The 22,689-nt window shown below is 40.4% G+C and overlaps 2 protein-coding genes across 15 annotated transcripts in view; one reads left to right on the top strand and one right to left on the bottom strand.

Moving 5' to 3' along the window:
- MGST1 (microsomal glutathione S-transferase 1) overlaps positions 1-8,881 on the bottom strand; it is a 57,960-nt gene extending 49,079 nt beyond the window's left edge. For 4 of the 9 annotated variants that reach the window (XR_008732489.1, XR_008732491.1, XR_008732490.1 and 1 more), the window contains exons 1-3: positions 8,728-8,881; positions 6,148-6,295; positions 3,957-4,043 (exon numbers count right to left, since the gene is read on the bottom strand). Coding sequence is in view for 5 of the 9 variants with exons in the window: in XM_055712107.1 (XP_055568082.1) it covers positions 1,225-1,471; positions 3,949-4,043; positions 6,148-6,273 (468 nt within the window). In the remaining 4 variants the exon portion in view is untranslated. Of the gene's footprint in view, positions 1-857; positions 1,472-3,944; positions 4,044-6,147; positions 6,296-7,981; positions 8,116-8,493; positions 8,637-8,727 lie in introns of those variants that run through there. The other 5 variants (XM_055712107.1, XM_055712108.1, XM_014281231.3 and 2 more) reach the window with 5 other exon arrangements.
- The window catches only part of SLC15A5 (solute carrier family 15 member 5), a 71,320-nt gene continuing 56,667 nt past the window's right edge, over positions 8,037-22,689 (top strand). For 2 of the 6 annotated variants that reach the window (XM_027807633.2, XM_027807634.2), the window contains exon 1: positions 8,038-8,122. Coding sequence is in view for 1 of the 6 variants with exons in the window: in XM_027807631.2 (XP_027663432.2) it covers positions 8,040-8,122 (83 nt within the window). In the remaining 5 variants the exon portion in view is untranslated. Of the gene's footprint in view, positions 8,123-22,689 lie in introns of all 6 variants that reach the window. The other 4 variants (XM_055712106.1, XM_027807637.2, XM_027807632.2 and 1 more) reach the window with 3 other exon arrangements.

A 22,689-nucleotide genomic window follows, 5' to 3' on the forward strand; every position in this document is an offset into this window, starting at 1 on the left:
ACTACAACTACTTCTTCCAGGCAAAAAGAAAAGTAAACCCTTTGGCATACAAAGGCAGCGGAGGGAACTGTCCAGCTCCTCCCTGGGCTATCCCTTAGCAGTACAGCTTCTGGGGTAGGAAAGCACACCAAATGTTGCACTCTTGACTTCCCCCATTTAAAACTATCAATGACCAGCACACTGGATATAAAGACTCTTCTGGGTCAGTTTTTTGGGTTTTTTTCCTGAAATCTTATGCTATTATTTAAGCCACAGCTACAAAACCAACCAACCAACCCAAAAAAGACCATGAAGAGTCTTTAAAGAAAATATTTCAAACTGACACATCATAGAAAGATATAAGCAAAGAGCAAAATTTTCTATCAGCAACATATTTATGACAGTATGACATGCAAACTAATCATATTCTTCACATCTGAATTACTCAATATATACATTTGCAAGTGTCACTCATTTTGCTGAATTTATTCAAAAATGAAAAAAAAAATCTTCTATACACAGTCTACATTTTATCCAGTCATGAAACCTATGTTTGGACTAACTTCATCAAAAATAATTACTTCAAATTTCCATCAGTGTCACCAAACAGAGTTTAGCCCAAATACTTTTTTCTCTTCAATCTATTCAACGGACAGAAATGGAGCTTCAATAGTTTGGTTTTTTTAATCCCAAAGCAGATTATACAAACAACAATTTCATGAAAGATTTTTTTACAAGCCTAGCATTACTGGTTATATCTTATTATTAAGGTAAGCATTCTTCAAAGAACTGTATGATTGGAATTTCTTCCTGATACATAGTGACATGCTATTTGCTGGCTGCAGTGAGAAGAGTCAAAATGAAAACAAAAATACAGATTATTTTTTCTCTTGTCTTTATTGATTTAGACTTCAGAGCTACAGCCAAAAATAGTGCATCTGTAGAAAATTACCACACGTGCTATCAATACAGCATCATTGCATGTTTAGAATCATAAGCACTTGACAAATTGCAAAGGGAACATTCAATCTAATATTTTGGCAATGCAGACCATGAATAGAGAATACAGGGAGAAGGATTTTTTTTCCTCTAAAAAGAAATAGTTCTGCACAGGAATGAAAAGCCTCTGTTATAAAATTAATTCCAGTCACAAAAAAAACCCTCACACTGGCTCATTCAAGACATCAACATACACTGCTGGAAATTTTGCATGGAATGTCGAATGGTACGCAGAAGCTATGACTGCTACAGGTATAACGCCGTCTTCAGCACTTTGTATGCCATCGAGATGGTCACTGCATACCCAACTGCCCAAGACAAACCTCTGCCGGGCTGGGGAAGAGGGATCAAGTATGCAAAAGTGTGAACGATCCTAGCCCCAGCAAAGATCCTGAAATGCACCAAGGCTGTGGACAGCTCAGGGCCACTAAGAGCATACAGCAGTCCAATGCCAAGAAAGGGGACAATATTTTCAAGGTCATTCAGGTGGCCTCTGGGGAAAGAAGCAAAGTTATTTTACAGTGTTACATTTTGTTGAATAAACCACTTCAAGCCTCATTATTTTTCAGCACCTTCAGAGCATGCTACCGTTAAGGCCCTAACATAACTGCTGGCTTCCTCTGCAGTGGGGACAGCTTCAGCTACTGAAATTATTTTTGCATGTTCACCTGACATCGCTCTGGTCTCTCTTGCTGCACCCCATGTTTTTAAGCTTCTGATCTTCTGCATGAAAGATCTCAGTTTTCCTCCAGGATCTTAGTAACATTAGGGACTTACATGAGGTATATGAGTGCACCTGGGTGTGCAAGAATGCAAGGAAAGGCAGGGAAGAAAACAGATAGCTGGAATGTTCTTGTAGCCTCTCTCAACTGAACATCAATTAACTGGATGACTGTGGCTGCAACAGTCTAGTAAGACTCCATGGCCCAGATGGTCTATTCCAATCCCATAAACTCAGTGTGTAGTATCCATAAAGAAAATATGAAATATCATATATATGAAACATTCTATCAAATCTTCATTAAGTTCAATCATCTTGAAGAATGTTATTTTTGAGCACCTAACAGGTGTGACAGTTATGCTTTTGCTTCATTTTCTTCACTACTAAAGCACTAAAATAGATGAAAAATGTTTGAAATTTTGAAACCATAATATAATTTACTAAAAATGTGTTGAGACTGAACTCCAGATCTTGAAGTATTCTTTCACGCCTCTTCCTAAACCTTCCCTGCTCCTTTTACCTCTTTAGAAAAATTATACTTCCAGCCAAATTCACTGATTGAAACAACCTCTAAGCCTTACTAATTATGTCAAATTCCACAGCCAACTAGAATCAGAACATGGTGTTATTTTGCAGCTGCTTTCTGAACTCATTTATCATTACAAGGAAACATATCTTCCACCTTTTTTATTCTTTTCTCCAAAAAAATACACTGAAGAAAGTTAACATCTTTTCTATACCTATAAAAAAAACAAATTCTAGCCACACAGAGGACAAGCCATGCTAAATCTACGTGGCATGATCCATTGCCATGAAGCTTGCAAAAGAAAACATAGTATACTTTTGTTGAGAGGCACTGTTGGAAGGAAAAAATAGATCCTGCAACACTAATAGAGTAACTAGAACCAAGTTGACGTACTAGGTCTGGAGAAGCGTGAATAGCTCTGCAAAACAGCAACAAAGAATTTGATAATGCAGTGTTCTAAAAATCTAACCTGTGTAAATGACTCTGTGTGGTGGTTGTCATTTCTCTAACATAACAATTCGAGTTAAAAGGGCATCTGGTCATAAAGTTAGTATCGACTCAGTTGTCCTCTTAGAATTTACAAATAGAAAGGAATTATTCTTCAGCAAAAGTGCCCATTTTTCTATAACAGCCAGCAAATTAAACAACTCCTAGAACCACTCAGGGGGAGAAAAGGAAAATTCCGAGCATCTTTACAACCCACTGAGATTAAGAATCTTCTGAGATTTTTATCCAGAAGAGACATACAGAAATATACTAGACTTCATAGAACCACAGTCATATACATTTGCAAGGATGCACTGTTCTGATATCAGAGCTGATAGTCATTTTCAAGATCCTCCCTAACAGTGGTTTAAATGAGAACAGTTTATTCACATTCCAATTTTTTTTGTATAAAAATATATATAGCAAATAAACTGTTAGCTTCATTAAGGAATAATGATATGGAAAACATTCCATGAAAGCTTTCTCTTTTTAGCACAGGTATATCAAAGAGCATCTTGGAAGTTATGATTTTGGTAACAAAATTTTGTCATCAGCTAAGTAAAATTAAATGAGCTGTAACTTCTAGCCCACTGAAAGGCAACTTATATTCTGCCACGAATCTTTCAAAACAAAATATGTACACCGCAGGTTGCACACTGCCATACTATTAATAGCATTCTTCCAGAAGGCTGATCAACTTTCCTGTACAACTGACACATCAGTGAGTAACCTCGATTCAATCCAGCAAAGAGAGCACAGGCTTTGACTCCCACTCTGCATGATTTGCCAGATTAATTCTCTTACAACTCTGGAGTTCTGTGACTTTAACATAGTTTTACTCCTCTTCTCCTGTTATTTCCTTTACACTTCAGGAAAAGATGCAACTATTGCAACTGATGTTCAGATCATATAGAAAGCTGAATTGCACTTAATGGACACTGCTTCATACTAACAACTTATGTCATGTTTTACAACCTTCTCACCAGTTCCCCCATGCATACAGGATACTATCAAAGAGTCAGCTATTATAACCAGACAATGACTTACTATTTTTAGCATGCATGCTGACTGAATGGGGAGTGGTTTGTTCATTTAAATAAATGTACTACATTACTATATAAAGCAAAACAAAACACACACAGGCTTGCCAAAGAAGATGTGAGAGGTATGAAATTAATTCCTTGATTTAGTATAATTCAGCTATTTAAAATAACTCTTAAAGACTACTATGTATTACCTACGTACACGTTCGACATCTGGATCAGTCCGCAGATATTTTTTAGCACTCTCGCCTTTTCCAAATGATGCTGTATCTTCTGGGTTGACAAATGCCTATGTCAAACATAAACACACAAGAGACATCAGAAGCCAGAATGTTTTTTCTGGTCAAGACAGCTTGCTACAAAGGTCGCTCTTTTTACTAATGCCTCTATAACCTCACATAACTTACCTGAAATTAAATGCACAGGGAGCAATATATTGTTCACTGCATTACTGTTTTCTTGAGCCTTGCCTGTATGTAGCTTGCATGCTGACAAATTAATATAATGTAATTTATGCATGTAGCTAAAGCCTTCTTGTAAGATGGACAAGCACAGCAGATGACTGATACTTAGCCTGAAGTAATGCCAGTGGGCTGAAGGTACATAGGGACCTGGAAGGTAGAACTGCTATCTGCACCACCCAAGTCTCGTTTTCACTATCCTTGACAAATTATCCAAAAGCCTTTTGGGATCACTTCCTTCTTCAGAACTCTAACGCAGAATAGCATCCAAAAGACCTCCCCCCATGCTCATTTATGACCAAATAAGTTTCTCCATTTCTTCTTAAGTACAATTTTTTTCCAGTTATGTAACCCGTCATTACCTCCAAATACTGTAAGACACTACTTGAAAACATTTAATACAGTTAGTGCAGACTGCAGTAGATCTTTCTTCACTGACACATTAATAACACATGCATTTTGTGGACTGTTCAGACTATGCAGGTGTAATTCAAGCAAACCCTTTTGATTTTTAGGAGACCTTCATGATTGCTTTCTGAGGCATTCTTGATCCATTTCTGTGAAATATCCTTGGCCTCAAAATTCTGGAGACACCTTAACAAGTATCAGCATCAGTAACCTTTTGCCTTCTCTAACTCCACTGCTTTCCTCTATTTTTTCTTAACAATTTCAGGATTTTTTTATATTAAATAGGAAATAAAAATCGCTTTACTAATTTGTCTTTGGAATATTACTGTCTGTCATAAGAAAACCAAGCACTATAAATTAATGAACGCACTATTGTCACCTGCATACATATGGATCATAACACATTATGAGCATTAATACAGGACTCCATTGGATCTGCATATAAGACCAGTACAGCTGACACGCTTCTGCAAGACCAAAAAGAGGTAAGGTTATGACAGACACCTGGATCCTATTTTGAACATACAGGACAGACTGTGTGCTCTGCTATACTCAAGATTTAGCTGTGACAAAGACCTAGAGAGCTATTAGAAACCAGCAGTAGCTCAAACGCTGTGCTTCATGAGGACCTCATGACAAACAGAACTGGGTTATCTTGCACCCAGCAGAAACAAAAAGCAGCATTTCAACAAAAGGACTGCCACAAAATCCTTGAAGCACACACCGTCTTGCAAAAACAGATCTCGTAAGAATAGCCATATGGGGCAAACTCAGGGCTCTTTCAGCCCAAGACCAAGTGTTTCCAACAGTGGCCATAAGCAGATGCCTAGATAGGAGCAAGAACAGGGCAAACACAACACTGTATTTCCCACGAGCTTTTTTTCTCTCCTCAGCTAGATGCAACTTCTGCATTATTTAGTAAACCTCAGTGGATACTTCATATACTTATCTAGCCTACACATCGACTCACATAAATTTTCAGCCTGCCTCTTATAATAGAAAAAAAATCAATTATCTTTTTTTAGGATAATGACCTACCTGCAATGGGAAGGCTAAAACAATTAGGGAATGTAAAGAGCTTTAGAATTACTGGATGAAAGGGTTATAGATGCATAAAAATCCACTTCATACCCCTTCTTCTAACCCTACTGGTTAGTTATTCATGTAACATGGCTCTATATCATACTTTATTTGCTTTATAAATTGGGTACCCTGGACACCAGCTTTCTGCAGAAGACAGTGGAAACTACAGTTATGAAAAACTCTTACTTAGAAGTAAGAGAAATGTTCTAGAAAGGCAGAGTAAGTCAAATTCAACTGTAAGATACAGTCCCATAATTATCTCATAATTATGTTAAAGACGTCCAACAAAGCATCAGCATGCAAGACTCAGAGTATCATTAGGGGAGGGAGGAGGAAGAAAAAGAACAGCACCACTATTTGAATGGTGAAAACAAAAGAAACATCTGTGATATCTCTACAAATTTCAACCTATTCTACCAGACAGTATTCCCAGTTTCTTACCTTCCTTGTGATTCTGAAGTATGCTGTTATAAGACTCATTAACATCATTTTTAGAAGAACAATAGTTGTATAAGTAGCATAAGCCCGGAAGACTTCATTGTCAATTAACTGGGTCAGTTTAGCCATTTCTCTGCTTCTCACTGATGACCTTTAAAAAACAGTAAAGTTAGGTTAAGATCATAGGAATTCAAAGTTCCGACAAGATTTTCAGAATATCCTTTTTTTTTTCTTAATCACTGCAATGACAGCACAATTTTGCAACTGTGAAAAGTTTATTTTCAAACAAATTTGGTTTTCCTCAATTTATTTTCACAATGGCATACTATAATACTTTAAGATGAGAAGTTATATTATCATTTAATATTTAGCTTCCATTCTATCTGCTTATTAAACTGTCAAAAAATAATCCACCAAAACATTTAATGTAATTGCAGAAACAAAATGTAGTCACTTTTGAAATAACACAAGGAGTTAGACCAATTTCAGACCAGTTCATTTGAACTAGTGAATTTCCCTAAGCAGTTACCAGGACAGAAAGAGTGTGATGACATACTATACGTACTGTAGTGTTTAAAGAAGAACATTAGTATTGCCTATCTTTAAAAATGGCACAATTTTAATTGCACGTCAGCTTTCAAATTAACCAGTATCTTCCCACCCAGCAATAACTTGTGATGAAACTGAGTTAAACATGCATTTTTCCCCTTTGAGACCTTGTTCTCAAAAATTGCTTTTAGCATGATTCACGGGCAAAGATTAAGTTGTAATGACAAAAAGCAGAGAACTATTTATGCTTTTATCATGGGAGATTTAAGCTAATTAAGTATCTTTCCAGTGAGACCATAGCAAACCCACAGTCCTATGGAGGTGGCACCTTTTATCAACACCATAAAGTTAAGAATGTGATGAGAACTGAAGGCACATAAAACAAAAAGCACGTCCCCTTGCACGTTCAATTTGTGCTCTGCACAGAACAAGGCTTTTTACCTCACCAGTGCTTCAGTCATGGACTTAGCAAGTAGGAATCCATGAAACTAGTACGTCTTGGCTTCACTTGAGACCAAAATAAATGTACTGTTTTAGTCAACTTCATTATTTCCTAAATTTTAACAACAGTAATTAAAAATTAATAATATTAAACTTGATTACAGCTCTAACAATCTCTCATCTTGCTTTCAGCATGGAGTCACTGCCAGCTACAGCCAAACAAGGGAAATGAGATGAGAGCAGTAGAAGACTCCTGCTCTGAAAGCACATCCTTGGTGGGGTGGTGGGCAGGATGGTGGTAAGCAGCTGTTTGACCAGTGAAACAAACCTGCCTTCCCTGGACCTGTCTGGCTGTGGTGGTGGGATTTGCTCCCTCTTTTATCCTTTCTAAAACAGTGTTTGGGTCACTAGGCAAAGCAGTAGGCCTCGGGGTTATAGAAAATTCAGTATAACTCTCCCTCCTCTCACATTACAGTACAACAGTTTTCGAGATCATCAGTGATTTGGCAAAAATTTTTTTCAGTGGTGAACAGAAACTGCAATTTTTAACTTTATCACAGCAGGAAGTTTGTGTAGTTTCACCAAACAAAATTAAATCCCTGGCATCCAAGCATTTTTCCATAGTGGATCTTAAAACGATATTGAAAATACATCCAAGAACTGTGCAGAGTCATGAGAAACTGTTCACCATCTCTGGAACTACACCACATTTGTCCATTTTCCCTGCTTGTAGGGTCGGCCTCCCCAGACTCCTACCGCCCAGGCACTGCCTGCGCTACGAAAATGAAGTACGCTGACGAATTCGTGGTTAAACAGCAGCAGAAAAACAAACATAACCCCCACATACTACACCAGCACAGGGCTTAAAAGGATACGTCTAGTAAGTCCACAACAGCCTGGTAGCAATGGTCTCTCCCTGTGGTGCGGACGCAAACCCGGGCCCGCTGAAGCGCACGCGGTCAGACCCCACGCGAAGGGTCACAAGCCGGTGGGTAACGACCCGGGACGCCGCACAGCCGCGCGGGTGCCCCCGCCACGCGTGGCTGTCGCAGGCTGGCCGGCCGCGCAGCTGCACTCGGCAGTGCCGCCACCGGGCAGGCCGCCTGCCGTCTGCTCGTTACAACGCCACCTCCCGAAGCGCACCCCCTGCCCACTTACGCGGCCGCCCCCCCGGCCAGGCCCGGCCACACGCTCGGGCTGGAACCAAGCGGGGCCGGCGGCCGCGCGCTGCCCGCCCAGGCCCCTGCGTTCAGCCGCGCCGCCCGGCCTGCGCGCACGGCGCTGCCTGCGCTGCGCTTCCCCCGCAGGGCGGGCAGGGCCCGGGCCGCCCCGCCGGGAGCTGCGGGGACCTGCCCTCACCGACCGCCGCGGGCACCGGGCCGCCTCCGCGCCGCCCTCCACCACAGCCGGCCGCCGCCTGCGCGGGGCGAAGGCTCCGGTACCCCCTCAGGAGAAGCCCCGCCACCTTCAGCGGAGCTGACGCGGCCCCGCGCACCCTTCCGGCACCCGCGGGGGGTTCGCGCCCCGAAGGCGGCGGAGGGGGGGGAGGGGGGCTTCCTCCCCCCGCCGGCAGCGGGAGCCGCCATCACGCACCTCGCCCGCGTCCCCTCGCAGAGCGCACACAGCGCACCGAGCCCCGCTCGTCCCGGCCGGGCACTGCGCCGCCGCCCGCCCCGGGCCCGGCCCCGCCTCGCCTCGCCTCGCCCCCGGGCGCGGAGGCGGGTCCCGGCCCGGCTCTCGGCGGGAGCTGCGCGCCGCTGGCCCCCGCGGGCCCCGGGCCGCTGCGGTGTGCCAGGCCCGGGAAGGGCAGGGCTTGGGCCCGGGCCCCGGCAAGCCTTACCTGGGGAGGGAACGAAAGTAAACCAGGAAAAACAAAGAAAGGCCGTTCTGGTCTGAACACCCTTGGCCTTCGAGGCACAGAAACCAAAGACTGTGACCCAGCCAGGCGGCGCTAGGGACACGCCATGTCCAGCCATTGCACAAGCTCCCAAGTGGGCCCAAAGCTCACCTGGAAAACTACGTAAAGCAACTTAAGTCTCAGCACTTTGGGCTCCTGCATTGTTTGGGTGGGTCTGAACTTCTACCAAAGGAAAAAAAAAACCATAAAAATGGTTACGCTGCCCGGCCACCAGTGCTGTTCCAATCAATATGTATCATGTTGCTTTGCAAAGCCTAACAGAAAATAAAGGGCCTTCAGGGCTGGCCACAGATTTTACCAGCAGGCTGGGATGTGATGAAAGGAGGAAACCTGGTGTACGAGCTTCCCTGTGTTTCTTCCAGAGAAAATTAGGCTATTCCCACAGCACTCCCCTATAACGGGAGCCATGCTTGTGACAAAACAGCTCATGATAAACAGGCCTGAAGAAGATAAAGATAAATGTACTCAGGTGCTCAGTAAAGATTTCAGAAATAATCCTAAAGACGTGTACAAAGTCAGAAAGGGATACAATTTTTAAGGCTGCATCATTACAGAAAAGCTAGTTTTAGGTATATATATTCAGCGTTCATTGTTGTTACTTCTGTGCTTCATGTCATGTTAAATACCTGCCCGTGCAGACCTTTGTGACTTTTCTTATTAATCATCAAACACAGCAAAACTCGTTTGAGTAAGGACTGTAGTATCAGAACTGTTTTTAAATGACGGTAAAATTGGGTTCAACAACCTTTGTTCTTACTAAGGACACTGCAAATAATATTTCCACTGCAGTCAACAAAATAACTCACATGAGCATGGATCCATCCCAGCAAACAGATTTATTTTAAAAAAATGAAAGCATTTCTGCAGGTCATAACTTATTTCAAGGCAAGAAGTTTATTTACTTCATGAACTGTGTACACCACCTAACACATAATATATCCCAATCGCATGTATAATTGGTGCTATTGAAATAAAACTATAATTATTTTCTATTGCCACCTTTTTTATGTTTGTTTAGCATTCTAATTCTTAGATGAAGCCAGGTTAAAAAGAAGGTAAAACTGTTAACAGAGTTAAAATAAACCCACATTATTATACTTGAGAAGAAAAGCTGGTAATTGATTTACATGCAGTTCTCAGAACTAGATTGGGAAATACCAGAAAGCCAGGAGAAAGGCGATTTTCATTCGTTGTAGGTAAAATTAGTTGTAGGTTGTATAAAGAGAAGCAAAAATGCAGGTAGAAATTTTATAGATTCTGGAAATTTAGATTATTTTATGTGATCTTAAAAAACACTTCTGAAATTGGGAAAGCTTATATGCTCCCAATCTTTGAATTTTGAGGCCAACACCTTACTAATTTTTTCATACCATTATTGAATTCCCCTAATTCTAAGGGAAGGTACAGAAAGAAGATGTGAGGGAGGAGAACAAGAAAGGAGGGAAAAGAGAGAAAAATGAAAGAAAAAGAAAAGAGAAAAAGAGAAATAGAAAAAAGAACGGGAAAAGAATAAAGAAAAAGAAAAATAGAAAAAAAAAGAAAAGAAAAAAGGGGAGGGGAGGGGAGGGGAGGGGAGGGGAGGGGAGGGAAGGGAAGGGAAGGGAAGGGAAGGGAAGGGAAGGGAAGGGAAGGGAAGGGAAGGGAAGGGAAGGGAAGGGAAGGGAAGGGAAGGGAAGGGAAGGGAAGGGAAGGGAAGGGAAGGGAAGGGAAGGGAAGGGAAGGGAAGGGAAGGGAAGGGAAGGGAAGGGAGAAAAAAAGGAAAAAAGGAAGAAAAGAAGAAAATAAGGGAAGAGTAGAGAAAAGAAAACAAAAGGAAATAAAAGATAAAAGACAAAAAAGGAGAAAAAGAGAAAGGAAAAATAAGGATAAAGGAAAGACAGAAAGAAGTTAAAGATAGAAAGGGAAGGAGAAAGTAAGAAAAGAAACAAGAAAAGGAGCCATTATTTCTTGTTGACCCTGAACCACTTAAGAGTTGGGGGGAGTCTAAGCAGAGTGCAAAACTAGGGCCATAGTTAGTAAAGCAGTAGTGAACTTGTGCTCAAGGTCTATTTTCTTCTCAAAGTTCGGTAGCAGCATAAAGTGTCTGTAGAACATTTGAAAACTGCTGTGATCTAAGTGAGGTTGGATACATAACTGTGGTGATAGTTGCTCCTGAGGGGCCCATTCTCACAGTCCTTACTCATGTGAATTGTCCCTTCGATGCTAATAGCATCACTCTTGTAAATCAGGGATGCCATATCAGCCCAATGCCCAGGGTTATACTGATCATGAAGGGCTTGATCTTGCAAACCTCATTCATGTGAGCAACCCTTTTTCATGACAATTTTCCCACTGACTTGAACTATCCATTTAGCCAGAGACAGTAGAATCAGGACACAAATTTAGGGTCAGCATAAAAGTAGGAATACAAGAGTTTTTCATTTAACCTCCAGCAAGGAATAGATACTTCCCAAGAAGGCCAGATAAATGCAATTATTCTCTTTTGACTGCAGGGAAGGGGAGGGAGAGGCATGTATTGATCAGCCTTGTTCCATCCTGTCTGCTTCTCTGACTGCATTTATTCACCATAATTAGAGTGATAAAGAAGGTACCAACAATACATTTTCACCATACCTGAAGTTTTTGTTCACCACCCCTTTGTTAATATAAATTAGTTGTTTCCTCAAATAGCTTTTCTGTAAAATTGACAAATTTTGCCTCCTGCATTAAATAAGCCATTGATTTATAAAGTAAAACAAATCATGAACACTAAGATTCATTCCATATTTTAACTTAAAATCTGAAGTACTCTTCAAATTCAAAAAGGGAAATGTTACAAAAATGTTTAGTATAACGGACCTGAGTCAGTTTTTGTGCTACTCCATTAAAACCTACACCCTCTGGTTAGAAAGCACTTTCACAATATCAGATGTTGACACCTATGTAATTTTGCTGTGATTCACATGCTTTTGCTTCAGAAGATCTCAAACTGCTGTCTGGTTGCTCTGGGGAACTGCTTCAAAAACAGCAAGAAAGGATCTTTCTTTAGTTAGAAATGCTTCCTGCTGGGTGTAGCTCAGTGAAGGCTTCTCTGGCATAAGCTGCCTTTTCATTGAGCTTCTAACTTCAAAACAGCTGTGTCCATCCATCTGTCTCTTTTATTCACACCACTGTTTGGAGGACAACAGTTGTCAGTATTCGACTTCAGTGTTCTTTTAGAATTCCAGATGCTCACATGTGAGACAGAAACAATAGTACATGGTTTAAGTGACCAGTCACAGTGGTTGGTGACCAACAGGCAGTGAGAGGAGGTGAAAGAATACAATCTCCACAGAGCACAAGAGCAGAAATTTCTGCTGATTGTCTGCTCAGTTATACATCACTAATACATTATTCAAAAACCCCACAATGCTCATTTACCGGTCATTTAAGGAGACAATGAGTAAGGTTATCCTCTAAAGTTGCTTACTCTTCCATCAAGTAGCACCATTCCTACAAGGAACATGCAAGCCAAGGATCAAAAGTCAGGGGACGGACATACCATAAGAAGTACTCCAACAGATGGAAAGTACCTGTAGACTGTTGCCCTACACAGCTTGATGTCCCAGTTGAGGAACAACTCAGAAAGGGACTGGAGGGCATATAGGCAAACCTTTTCAGTAGATCTATGTATAAGCACATCATGGACCATTTTTTTGCCTTGAATCCTCTTTCACTGCATATGAATACTGCAGCAATGGTCTCGCTTCTGCAAATAAGTCTGCAGCACAGAACTGCCTTTGCAGCTGACAGTAATGCGTATGTGATGAGGTATTTAAAGTCCTGTGCTGTACTGAAGGGAAAGGGGCATTAACCTCAGCTTTTGTGATGCTATTTGGTCTGTACAATTGTTTTTATTAGTAAAGCAAGATATTGTAGATTATTAAAGGCCATGTGAGGGTTGATATCATAATGCTCAGATATGCCAATAAAACAGATTTTGCAGACACCATAGTACGTTACTTTTAAGCTAATCCAGTGAGAAGTTATTTGTTAAGCATTATTAAATACAGCTTGCAGAACAAAATCTGATCCTTTAAAATAATACTGAAGTAGCAGAAGAAAAAAAAATATTCATTATAAACCCAGAAAGGTTATCAAGTTTCACTTCACAGATTGAACAAAGTAGAGAGAGCAAAATGATTTTTAAGCCATTGAGGTTTTAATCATTAGTAGAAGCATCCAGTAGTTTTTCCTTGTTCCTGTACTACTATTCTGCTCTAGAGCCATGAGAAAATTATTAAGCTGGAGACCAAACTGGAATATTTTTTGCTACAGTACCACTCCAGATGCACACAGAAGGCATACAATCAGTTGGAGTGAGCTGCTGAGAAGACAGAGATGATAAAAAGTATCTAGCAATAAGTTGCCAAGGTATCTCTATAGACAAGAGATTCCTGGAAACAAGCAAAAGCTTTACAGATGGAGATATGTGTAGACATACAGACCTGGTGTGTCTATAAAAAAATAGGTAAAGTTATAAAGTTAACTTTTAAAATACTCCCAGATCGTACTGTGAGATTTTTGTACTCGTGTAGATGTAGGTATTTAGACAGTGAAAGAGCTAGGTCCTGTGGATTGAAGCAAGCTCATTTTTCCATGAGAGTACAAAACCACCCTATGATGGTCTGAACCTTTGGTCACTGCTAATCTTAACTGGATTCCTATCACAGTTGAATGTCAATAGGCTAAATGTTCCTGTTGCTTATTATTAGTCATGTAAAATTGGAGTTTCTTTACACTTTATTTGTATGTATGTATCACTGATGGGATGTGAACCATGTTTAGCTAGTGAAACAGCTTCTGCCTGGCAGTTTGGAGATGCTTTTGAGAGCTGAAGGTGAGAAAGGAGAGGTACACTCTTGCACAGGTGTTTATTTTTGAGGAGTAACCATCTGAAAGAAAGAACTTAAGTGTTCCATATAAGCAAGATACTGATCAGTAATAATTCCCTCTTGCCAACATGTATCACTGATCTGGTGGTAGGATGGCAGGTGGAGTTCTGTAGAAGTACTAGATAGAGGATGTGGGGAGAAGAAATGCCCCCCAGATTTTGGGTGTCTGTTATTATCCTGCAAGAAGTGAAGGCTAAAGATTCCTGCCCTCAGCAATTCAGCTGTCTCCAACTCACAGACTGAAAGAAGTTGTGTAATGAATGCAAAGTGAGTACATTCCGCTCCCTGAGGAAAGAGTGCCCAAAGTGTGCTTGCTTGGGAGTTAAATTTGTGTGTGAGTTGTCCTTATGTAAGGGTTAAGAGGCAGGCTGTGTAGTCAGTGTGAGCCAAACGTCATTGTTTTGAAAAAAATCAATTATCTGCAATTATAGGCCCTACTCCAACAGTACTTTTGCAGTATGCAGAGCCTTCCCAGGTAGCACAGCTATTTTTGTTAGCAACCTCCCCTCCCCCAGCTCTCTGTACAGAGCCAAGTTTAGAGTCAGCAAAATTACTTGGAACCAGCACATTTTATCCCCAACAGGCCAACAAACCACAATTAAACTGTATTACCATACATTATGCTTTAAAGGGGTTCCTTTACTGCAGTATGTAAAAGTCTGTAAGGAGAAACAGAGGGGGAAAGAAGATGACAAACATTTCGCTTGTAATGGGTTAAAGTCCTCCCTGATGTAAGTTCATTGACTTCAGTTGGCAAGGGATGAATACAGACAATTCAATATTTAACAATCAGCAACTTTTGCTTAGTCAGCAAGAAAAGGAACAATTTAAGGTCCAGAGCCTTCCCTGTGCTCTTTCTGTCTTCCTGAATCTTCACTTGGTTGCTGTAGCTCTCTGCTAACAGGAACGACACTCTGCAGGGTTGGCTGTTGGGTATTTTCTGCTGTGGTGCAAGATTACTCCTCATGGTTTTATGGTGCAGCAGTAGACTTTAATAGTCACCTGAGGCAATTATTCAGATACTGTATTGTGCAGTCAGATTGCTTTTGAACAGCTGCAGAAATACTTAGCAGAGACATACTCCCTGAAGTCCTGGGATGGGAAATAAAAACAAACAAACCACAACAGCAAGACAAGAGTCTGTCTCTTACTCTGTCTTTTAGCTTGTAAAAAAGGAATTGTGGAAGTGATTTAAAACTTAATTGAGACAGAGAGCACTTTTCATTTAGTGGTCCATATCACATCCAGTAATAACAGGCTACAAAGTCTATACCCTTCGCTACTCAAACACAAATTCTCTTTGGGTAGAGTTGTGACCCAGTGTATGGTGCTTTGCAAGGCAATTCTCATTAAAAAGACAAAGAGGTGATAAGATAGGGATACAATTATTCTCTCCAGTAGTAATGATCTTTGGTGCAATCCCATTGACATGGAACATCACAAAATCATACATTCCTCTAGTAGAAATAGTTCTCATAGCTTCAGCCTTGTAATTCTGATGAGTACTATGCCTTAACAAAAATACCATTCTTTTCTTTCCCCCAAGCCATGATAACCAGTGTTTCTCTGTTACACTGTGTTGCAACTAATTAATTTTCCTGCCATTGCAATTCTAACTAGTCCTGGTGAAAAAGTTTTGGCCAATATAACATATTGTGGCTTAGCCTGGTGCTCTATGTTGTTTCAAGTCTCACTTGGGATATTCAGATGCACTGTCTAGCTTGAATAAAGAGTGCTCATAAACACAGAAAATTTTATGGAATCTCTTAATAGCTGTCTGGTCATCAAATCCTGCCTCCAGCTCTGGACTCCAGAGTATCTGGCAGCATAGCAGACGGAGAGAAGGACTTTTGTTGGGTTTGATGTCTAGGAAGTATCCCTGCTACTGTTTTTCTGCAGAAGGATCCATGCTACTGTTTCTCCTGGAGATGGACAGCTGACGGGCGCTCAGTAGGCTCTCCTAACCCACTCCTCCACTGCATCATAACCACTTTTCTCTTAAGACACAGTTTGAACATTTCCTCAGCATTTTGACCCTTTAGGCAAAGTCAAGCTGGGACAATGTTTTGTACTAAATACAGTGCCTGATATGTTGGGAATTTAGTGGCTGAAAGACTGCTTGTTCACTTTTACTGATGTGTGCTTCAGTGAAGTTGCTCTTGATTTATAGCTGGATAAGCAAAATCAGAATCAGACCCTTGCTGCTCATTTCTGTGGGAGCAGGACTGGGCCTTATGTGCTCTTGTGCTCATTATATACCTCAGCATCAAGTCTCAGAGCTTTGATTCATAGAGTTCTCTTTAATTTGGTACATGCAGGCTTCCCGACTAGATCACATAGCAGCAGGATAACAATCCTCATGAGAGCATTTCAGTTTGAGAAATTCATGAAGAGGGTGACTTTGCTGCTTACTTTCAATGACACTTGTGGAATAGGAAAGAGAAGAAGTGAATGAAATGGAATTGCCAGCCTGTTTCAAAATGTATGCTCTGTTGTACAGCAGATGACAAATAGCATCCTCAATAAAATAGTTCTGGTAGCTGTGCAAGTTTTTGTTGTGTTGTTTTTTCCCCACTGTAATCTGTCTTTTCACATTTAGGGCAAGTTTTTCTTACCTGCATGCACTGCACATGGGAGCTCTGCAATACTACTCCCTTGTGCCCTTCTGCAGAGAAGGTATCCACAGGCCTTGCCTGGGGTGAATGTAAGCAGGAGGAACAGAGCCTCTTTCTGCCATGCAGCAGAGAAAGTCCTTGAATTCACCCCTTTTCTCCTCCCATCTCCAGCACTCTGACCAAGAGTGTTGAATTCAGAGCAGGAGAGAAGTTGTCGCGTTGTGAGACGTTACATATCTAGGGCAGGTCACTTCTCATGGAGCAAAACCAGGTTCCTTCCTGCTGCTTTTCCGAGCCATGAAAAGGCATATGTGCCTCCTTACTGGGAAGGATTGCAAAGCAGTACCTCGCCTTCCTTCAGCAGAGATGAGCCACTCTCCTATTGGCTAAGGCATATTACTATATATCTGGGTATATTGAAGTTGAGGGAAAAATACATCTTTGACAGGAGCTATAGTGAATCATAGATATATGTATACGTTTTAAATGACTGTAGGAGCTCTGCAACTGGCAAGGACAAGAAAGTGTTCCTAAAAGAAAAATAACCAGCTTTCTACTTTGAGGACAGCAAGGTTTTTTCCCCTTTCCATGGAAGATTGGCTTCCCAGACTGGTAGCTGCACACCAAGAATATTTGAAATAGAGCTCCTGATGCTCTTCACCCCATCCTAATTTCCACACAGACACGTATTTGCAAAGGGCAGTATTGGCCTCTAATGGTACCATGAACTGTCTTTGTACAAGAAAAAGTACTTTTGTGTGAAGCTGAGTAAGGAATTTTTGTGGAATTACATGTTGAAAAGAGTTGGAGAAACGTGGTTGACTATCCTAAGAACAGACAAAGTGAATGTACCTGATATACATTCTCCTCCAAGTCGATGCCATATTGCCCTGGCAAAAGTGTCCCAGAGTATGCAGATCATGACCTAGACCTAACTCTAGTTAAATAAAGGAGCTACAAGAAGCTACAAACTGAAGATCTGTATTAATGCATCCTCATTTCAGAATTAGTTCATTTGCTTTGGTGGGTTTTCATTCCATCCTTACTGCTTCTTTTAAAAGGTTGTTTATTTGGTGATGTATTTAATTTCAGTGCCTCAAATTTCTGTATGTTTGTGTGCCCACACTGTTAGTGTTTGTGGGAGTGTGCTTGAAAGCGGTGCTTTTAGTAACAAAAAATAGTCATATGTGTATAGATTCAGTCATTTACTGCCTTGTCCAAGGACTTAATTTGTTTCTGTTTCATCAGATGATCTTACTGACAATTGTCAAAAAGTTATTCAATAGCAGTCAGCATGCCTTTTACGTATTTTCTTCCTGAAGCTTTATAGCCCATTTGAACTCAGAGAAATCATCTAGGAAACAGATCTCCAACAGAATGTTTTGAAAGCCTTCCTTAACCCTTTTAAGGACTTCATGTGTATATATATATTTATGTTTTGTGCTGTACTGTTCAGACTCTGCAAGGGATCGTGAATAATAATCATCTTGCTTAGCTGTGCACAGTGTGGAGCACTGTACATACAGTCACACTGAGCCCAGTTATGCTGTAGTTCATGAGATACAAAGCTGATTCAATAATAATAATGTGGTTTATACTAGCCAAGTTCAATTTGTAATGCTTTGTACTGAGTAGAGTGTTACCTGATTAATCAGGTAACTAAATCTGAGGTGGGGCAGGCAAATGGCAATCTTCCTGGAAGGGCAGTTAACACTTGGTATGTTGCTCATCCCCTCCTTACTCCAAGGACAGGAATAGAAAAGCTTGTTATACCCACCTCAACAATGACCTGAATGAACTGCAAGAAGAGGTAAGAGAATAACCAGTCAAAGACGACAACTCAGTTCATGGATTCTCCTGTGAAGCCTGACAAAAATGTTGCTGCAACAGTCACATGCTGTCATTTGCTGGGAGGTGAACTAAGCCCCTGAACTTGTTTCAATGGCCAACTGAACAACTAATTGTCAGATGATGACTTTTGGTCACTAGCCATTTTGACGTTATGATAACAGAGATGAAGATTTGATGTTCCACTTCTACTGTGTGGGTGGGCTTCATAAATGTCTCTGTGTGCAGTAGCTTTTGATCTTTTAGATTGTGATCCAAAGTCTACCAAAGTCAATGAAAAGACCAGCAACTTTAGACCTGTGTTTAGTAAATGTCAAATACCCTTTTCCAGGAAACTCTGTATCAAAAGGTAGTGAACTTCAAGTCCATGAATCATGGTCCTTCCACGAAATACATGGTCCTTCTAGGTCTATGTTGTCTAGACTTTGGTGACCAAGAAAACAGCAAATCATGTTGCATCTCAGTAGCTCTGTTGAAACCTGTTGCTGATGAGTACCACACCCAGGTGTTCACAGAGTGGATTTTATCAAAAGCATCTGTTGTAATACTTAATCCACCCTTACTGATGGGCAGCCTTTTGAAGAGGAAGCTTCAGACGTTGTGCTTACTCTAGGGTGGAAGCAGATTTCTGTCCTCCCTTGCTCTGAAACCAACTTATTTCTAGGCAGTTCTGCAAGATTTGCCCCTTAACTTCACAATGGTTACTTAATTAACTTGGAACAGAGTTAAGTGACTATCTCTAGTTTGAGGGTGTAGTTTTTTTCGCACCCTTCTTTCATTTTTCTCAGCTGTTAGCACTGCACTGCATGACACACTCATGCAGTAGCCTTCCCAGTCTACAGCAGTCGAAGCTAACAGCTGTTCAGCAGCACAAATGAACCCCTTTATCTGCCCTGCATAACCTTGTAACCCAAGGACAGATTCTAGACCCATATATTTAAATTATGTGTACGCTCACCATTAGTTTTAGTTCATGTTTTCTTTAAATCCATCATGAAGTTACTTCAGTCATTCTGAATTTTCAGGGGCCCTGTTTCAATTTTAGCCTCCAAAAAGCCTCTCTGAAATTGTGCCCACTCTAGTCTTGAGACCAGTTCAGAGACTCTTTCTTACCACTTTCTTGCCATGTAGTATTCTCTCTACTCTTCCCATGACAAGGCAGATAAATTGATATTGATGCTACATAAGGGAGGTCAAGGGCACTTTAATTACAGTGGCCTGGCTTGCCTGAATTCAGTCTTTCTGCTACTGGCCTCCCACAAAAGGTCCTGTTAAACTCTGTAGACATTCCCTTAATTCCATGAGCATCAGTGCAAGTTTTCTTCCTTTACTAAATTTTCCTGAATAAGCAAGCCACCTAGAAAATTTAATAACCTTTTACCATATGTTCAGAAACATGTGAAATATAACTATTGCTTAATGGACTGATGCTCACTTGAAGTCAAGTTCTTTGACTACCATGATTTTAGAACTAAGAGTAGTTGACTTGTGTCTTCCACTGCAATAGACCTGATCCAGATCCTATCAAAGTCAACAGAGTTTTTTGTCGAACTTGTAAGATGTGGCTCGCACTTTGCTGAAGTTGCTCACAAGAATTTCAATTATTTTTATGCTTTTGAAAAATAAGCTCAGTCACAAGTAGTGGTACCTCCTTTATACCTGAATTTTCCTAGTGATAAAGGAGATTGATAGAGTGGATGTTGAATGAGGAGGGCCTATCTGCGGTTTAACTCACAACTGCAGAGTGATAGCAATGCCATATTTCCTAAGAACTTTACCCTGCAACAGCTAGAGATAACTTATCAGAATAAACAACTATGGGACAAAGTTTCCATCTAGTAAGTCCATGCCAGCCAGGAATCTCAACGTCTCTTATAAGGCAGCAAAATTAATTTTTCACTTCTGCACTTTTGTGCAATAGTTTTAACAAAGAATACTGGCCAGCTCCCTCTGTAAATTCAATAGAGAATTAAAGTTCATTGTATAACAATGGAAGGAAAGAGAAAATACTATTGTATTGTAATGCCTTTCTGCAGAATGAGTGGTGTTTAAAAAGTACTAGCCAGGGGGTTTCTTACAATCTTTTAGCAGTTTGATTTACATATCAGCAATGGTGGAGGATTAGGACAGGTTGTAATGAAACATGGTTTAATTTCTGCACTTTTGTTGTGGCATCAGTGCTCTAAATGTAGTATGCTTTATTAAAAATACATGAGTACTGTTATTTGATATTTTAACTGGAGCAGTAGCTACATGTTCCAGTTTAGCTAAGTGTTTTAAAGGCATAAAATAAACGTCAGACTGTCACCATACCTAGAAGTGGATGTATATGCTTAACTGTGCAATTGTATTAATGTCAATCATGTGTATATTGTGCACATATTTAGACATGACCTTAACTCATTGCAAGATTCAGGCTTACATTAAAGCAGTAGTAATATTTTATTTTTTTTTTTGCTTTTACTACTAGTTTAACAAGCAATAAGAAATGGTGGAGGGAAGATTCAAAGGTTATAGTCTATGCATGTTGAGGCCTGATTATGTACTGCACAACCTAGTGATGATCGCTGTTACTTTCATGGAAATACCTGAAAGAAACTGCAGAGCAATTTGGGTAGAAGGAGTTCAGATATTTATGGAGTCTCCCTGTGTTGGCCTTATGGGTGCTGAGCAACTTGAACTTTTCCCACAGTGCTTAACTTCTTTACAACCTGCGGGTGTTAACTTAAGCAATTCAGCATTGTTGATTCTTGTGATCATGTTGTAAGTTCTTTATTAGTTGGTGTTTTTCCTGATATCCAAATCCTTCAGGCAGGTGAATCCATGAGAATTTCTCTTGGTAATCCTTTGTGCTAATAGGGGAGGAGGGAGTTAAAAAATGTGGCCAAGTACAGCTCTAAAGGTCAAACTAACAGAACACATAACACCGAGAAACAACACTCTCATTTAAAAAAAGGAAAATCCATTATAAATATTTTCACTTACAGACTTGGCTTTTTCTAGATCTGATTTTTTGTTTTAATTGTTTTTTTTCCTGAATCAGTTGTTTTGGTTTCAGCTTGGGTCAAAGGTTTGGCAACTGTTTCCCCTCATTTTTATTTTAATTAGACTATCCCTGATTTTTATATTCTCTATTAAAAGAATATTAAAACCCTGCAGATTCTACAAGGTCTACTTTTCTGGTCAGTACAGAGTGCCTTCACATCACATCGCTTTTAATGGAAATTAATTGTATCGCGCCTATAGACCTTGGAGCAATTTTGTAGATATTAGATTCTTAGACATCTGTGGTGTTTTATTATTGATTAAAAAATGAGAGGAAATCTTATGGCTTAAGACCTTGTGCTGGGATTTATGAATTACTTTTTTTCCTATGTGACCCTTGGCAGGTCATTGAATCTGTCTTTCAGTTTTCCATCCGTGAAGCAGGGAATAATGATGATTTTCTGCTGCTGCTCTTTGTCTATCATGCCTACTTAAATAGTTTGCTCTTTGGAATAGGCCTTGTTACTTGCTAGTGCAAAGAAATCTCATTCTGAGTTAGGATCTGGAGCTGCAATACAAATAATTAATATCAGCATTAAACAGTCAAAGGTACATCCAAGATGCATTTGGCCTGAGGCCCACACAGTTCTTAAAATGATGGATTTTTAATTGATTATTTGGAATGAGACCTTTTCTCAGACTAGCTAAATTGCTTAAGACCCACGCGCGCTAGCTATATTTAGAGGCGAGGAGGTGGCAGAGTAATTCTTAAAGTGCTGTGTTTCTAATAACCCAGGTGAGTGACAGTCTGTGAGTGCTGCCTCTTTTAAAACAAACATGACTCACAGCCCCCAGGCGGCAAGCATGTGCAGGTTAGAAATTGTATTGAACTGTCCACATTCAAGAAACAATGAAATACAGCCATAATCATAAACATTTAATTTAATAATTTCAGGTTAGTACAAGAGGGTAGGTGTACTCATGGCTTGGTATCTATAATAGCAAAATGCAAAAAGGCTGTGTAAAATCGGGGCAGAGGGGGTTAAGGTGAGTCTGGAGTAAACATGGCAATATTTTCATCCCGCGGCACACCCTGATGCTTTCAGAAAGCAGACATGTAAGAACATCAGACATTGGTAAGAATTCTGCAGAAACTACATCTTTACAAGAATAAGATTATCTCCAGTGTCCAAGTCAAAGGCAAAATGTAAATGGCGTTCTAGATGCATTGACATTTAATTCTCATTGAAACAGACTCCACACACACATGGCTGTT

This window comes from Falco cherrug, chromosome 5, assembly GCF_023634085.1.
Source record: "Falco cherrug isolate bFalChe1 chromosome 5, bFalChe1.pri, whole genome shotgun sequence".
In the NCBI taxonomy this organism is placed as follows: Eukaryota; Metazoa; Chordata; class Aves; order Falconiformes; family Falconidae; genus Falco; species Falco cherrug.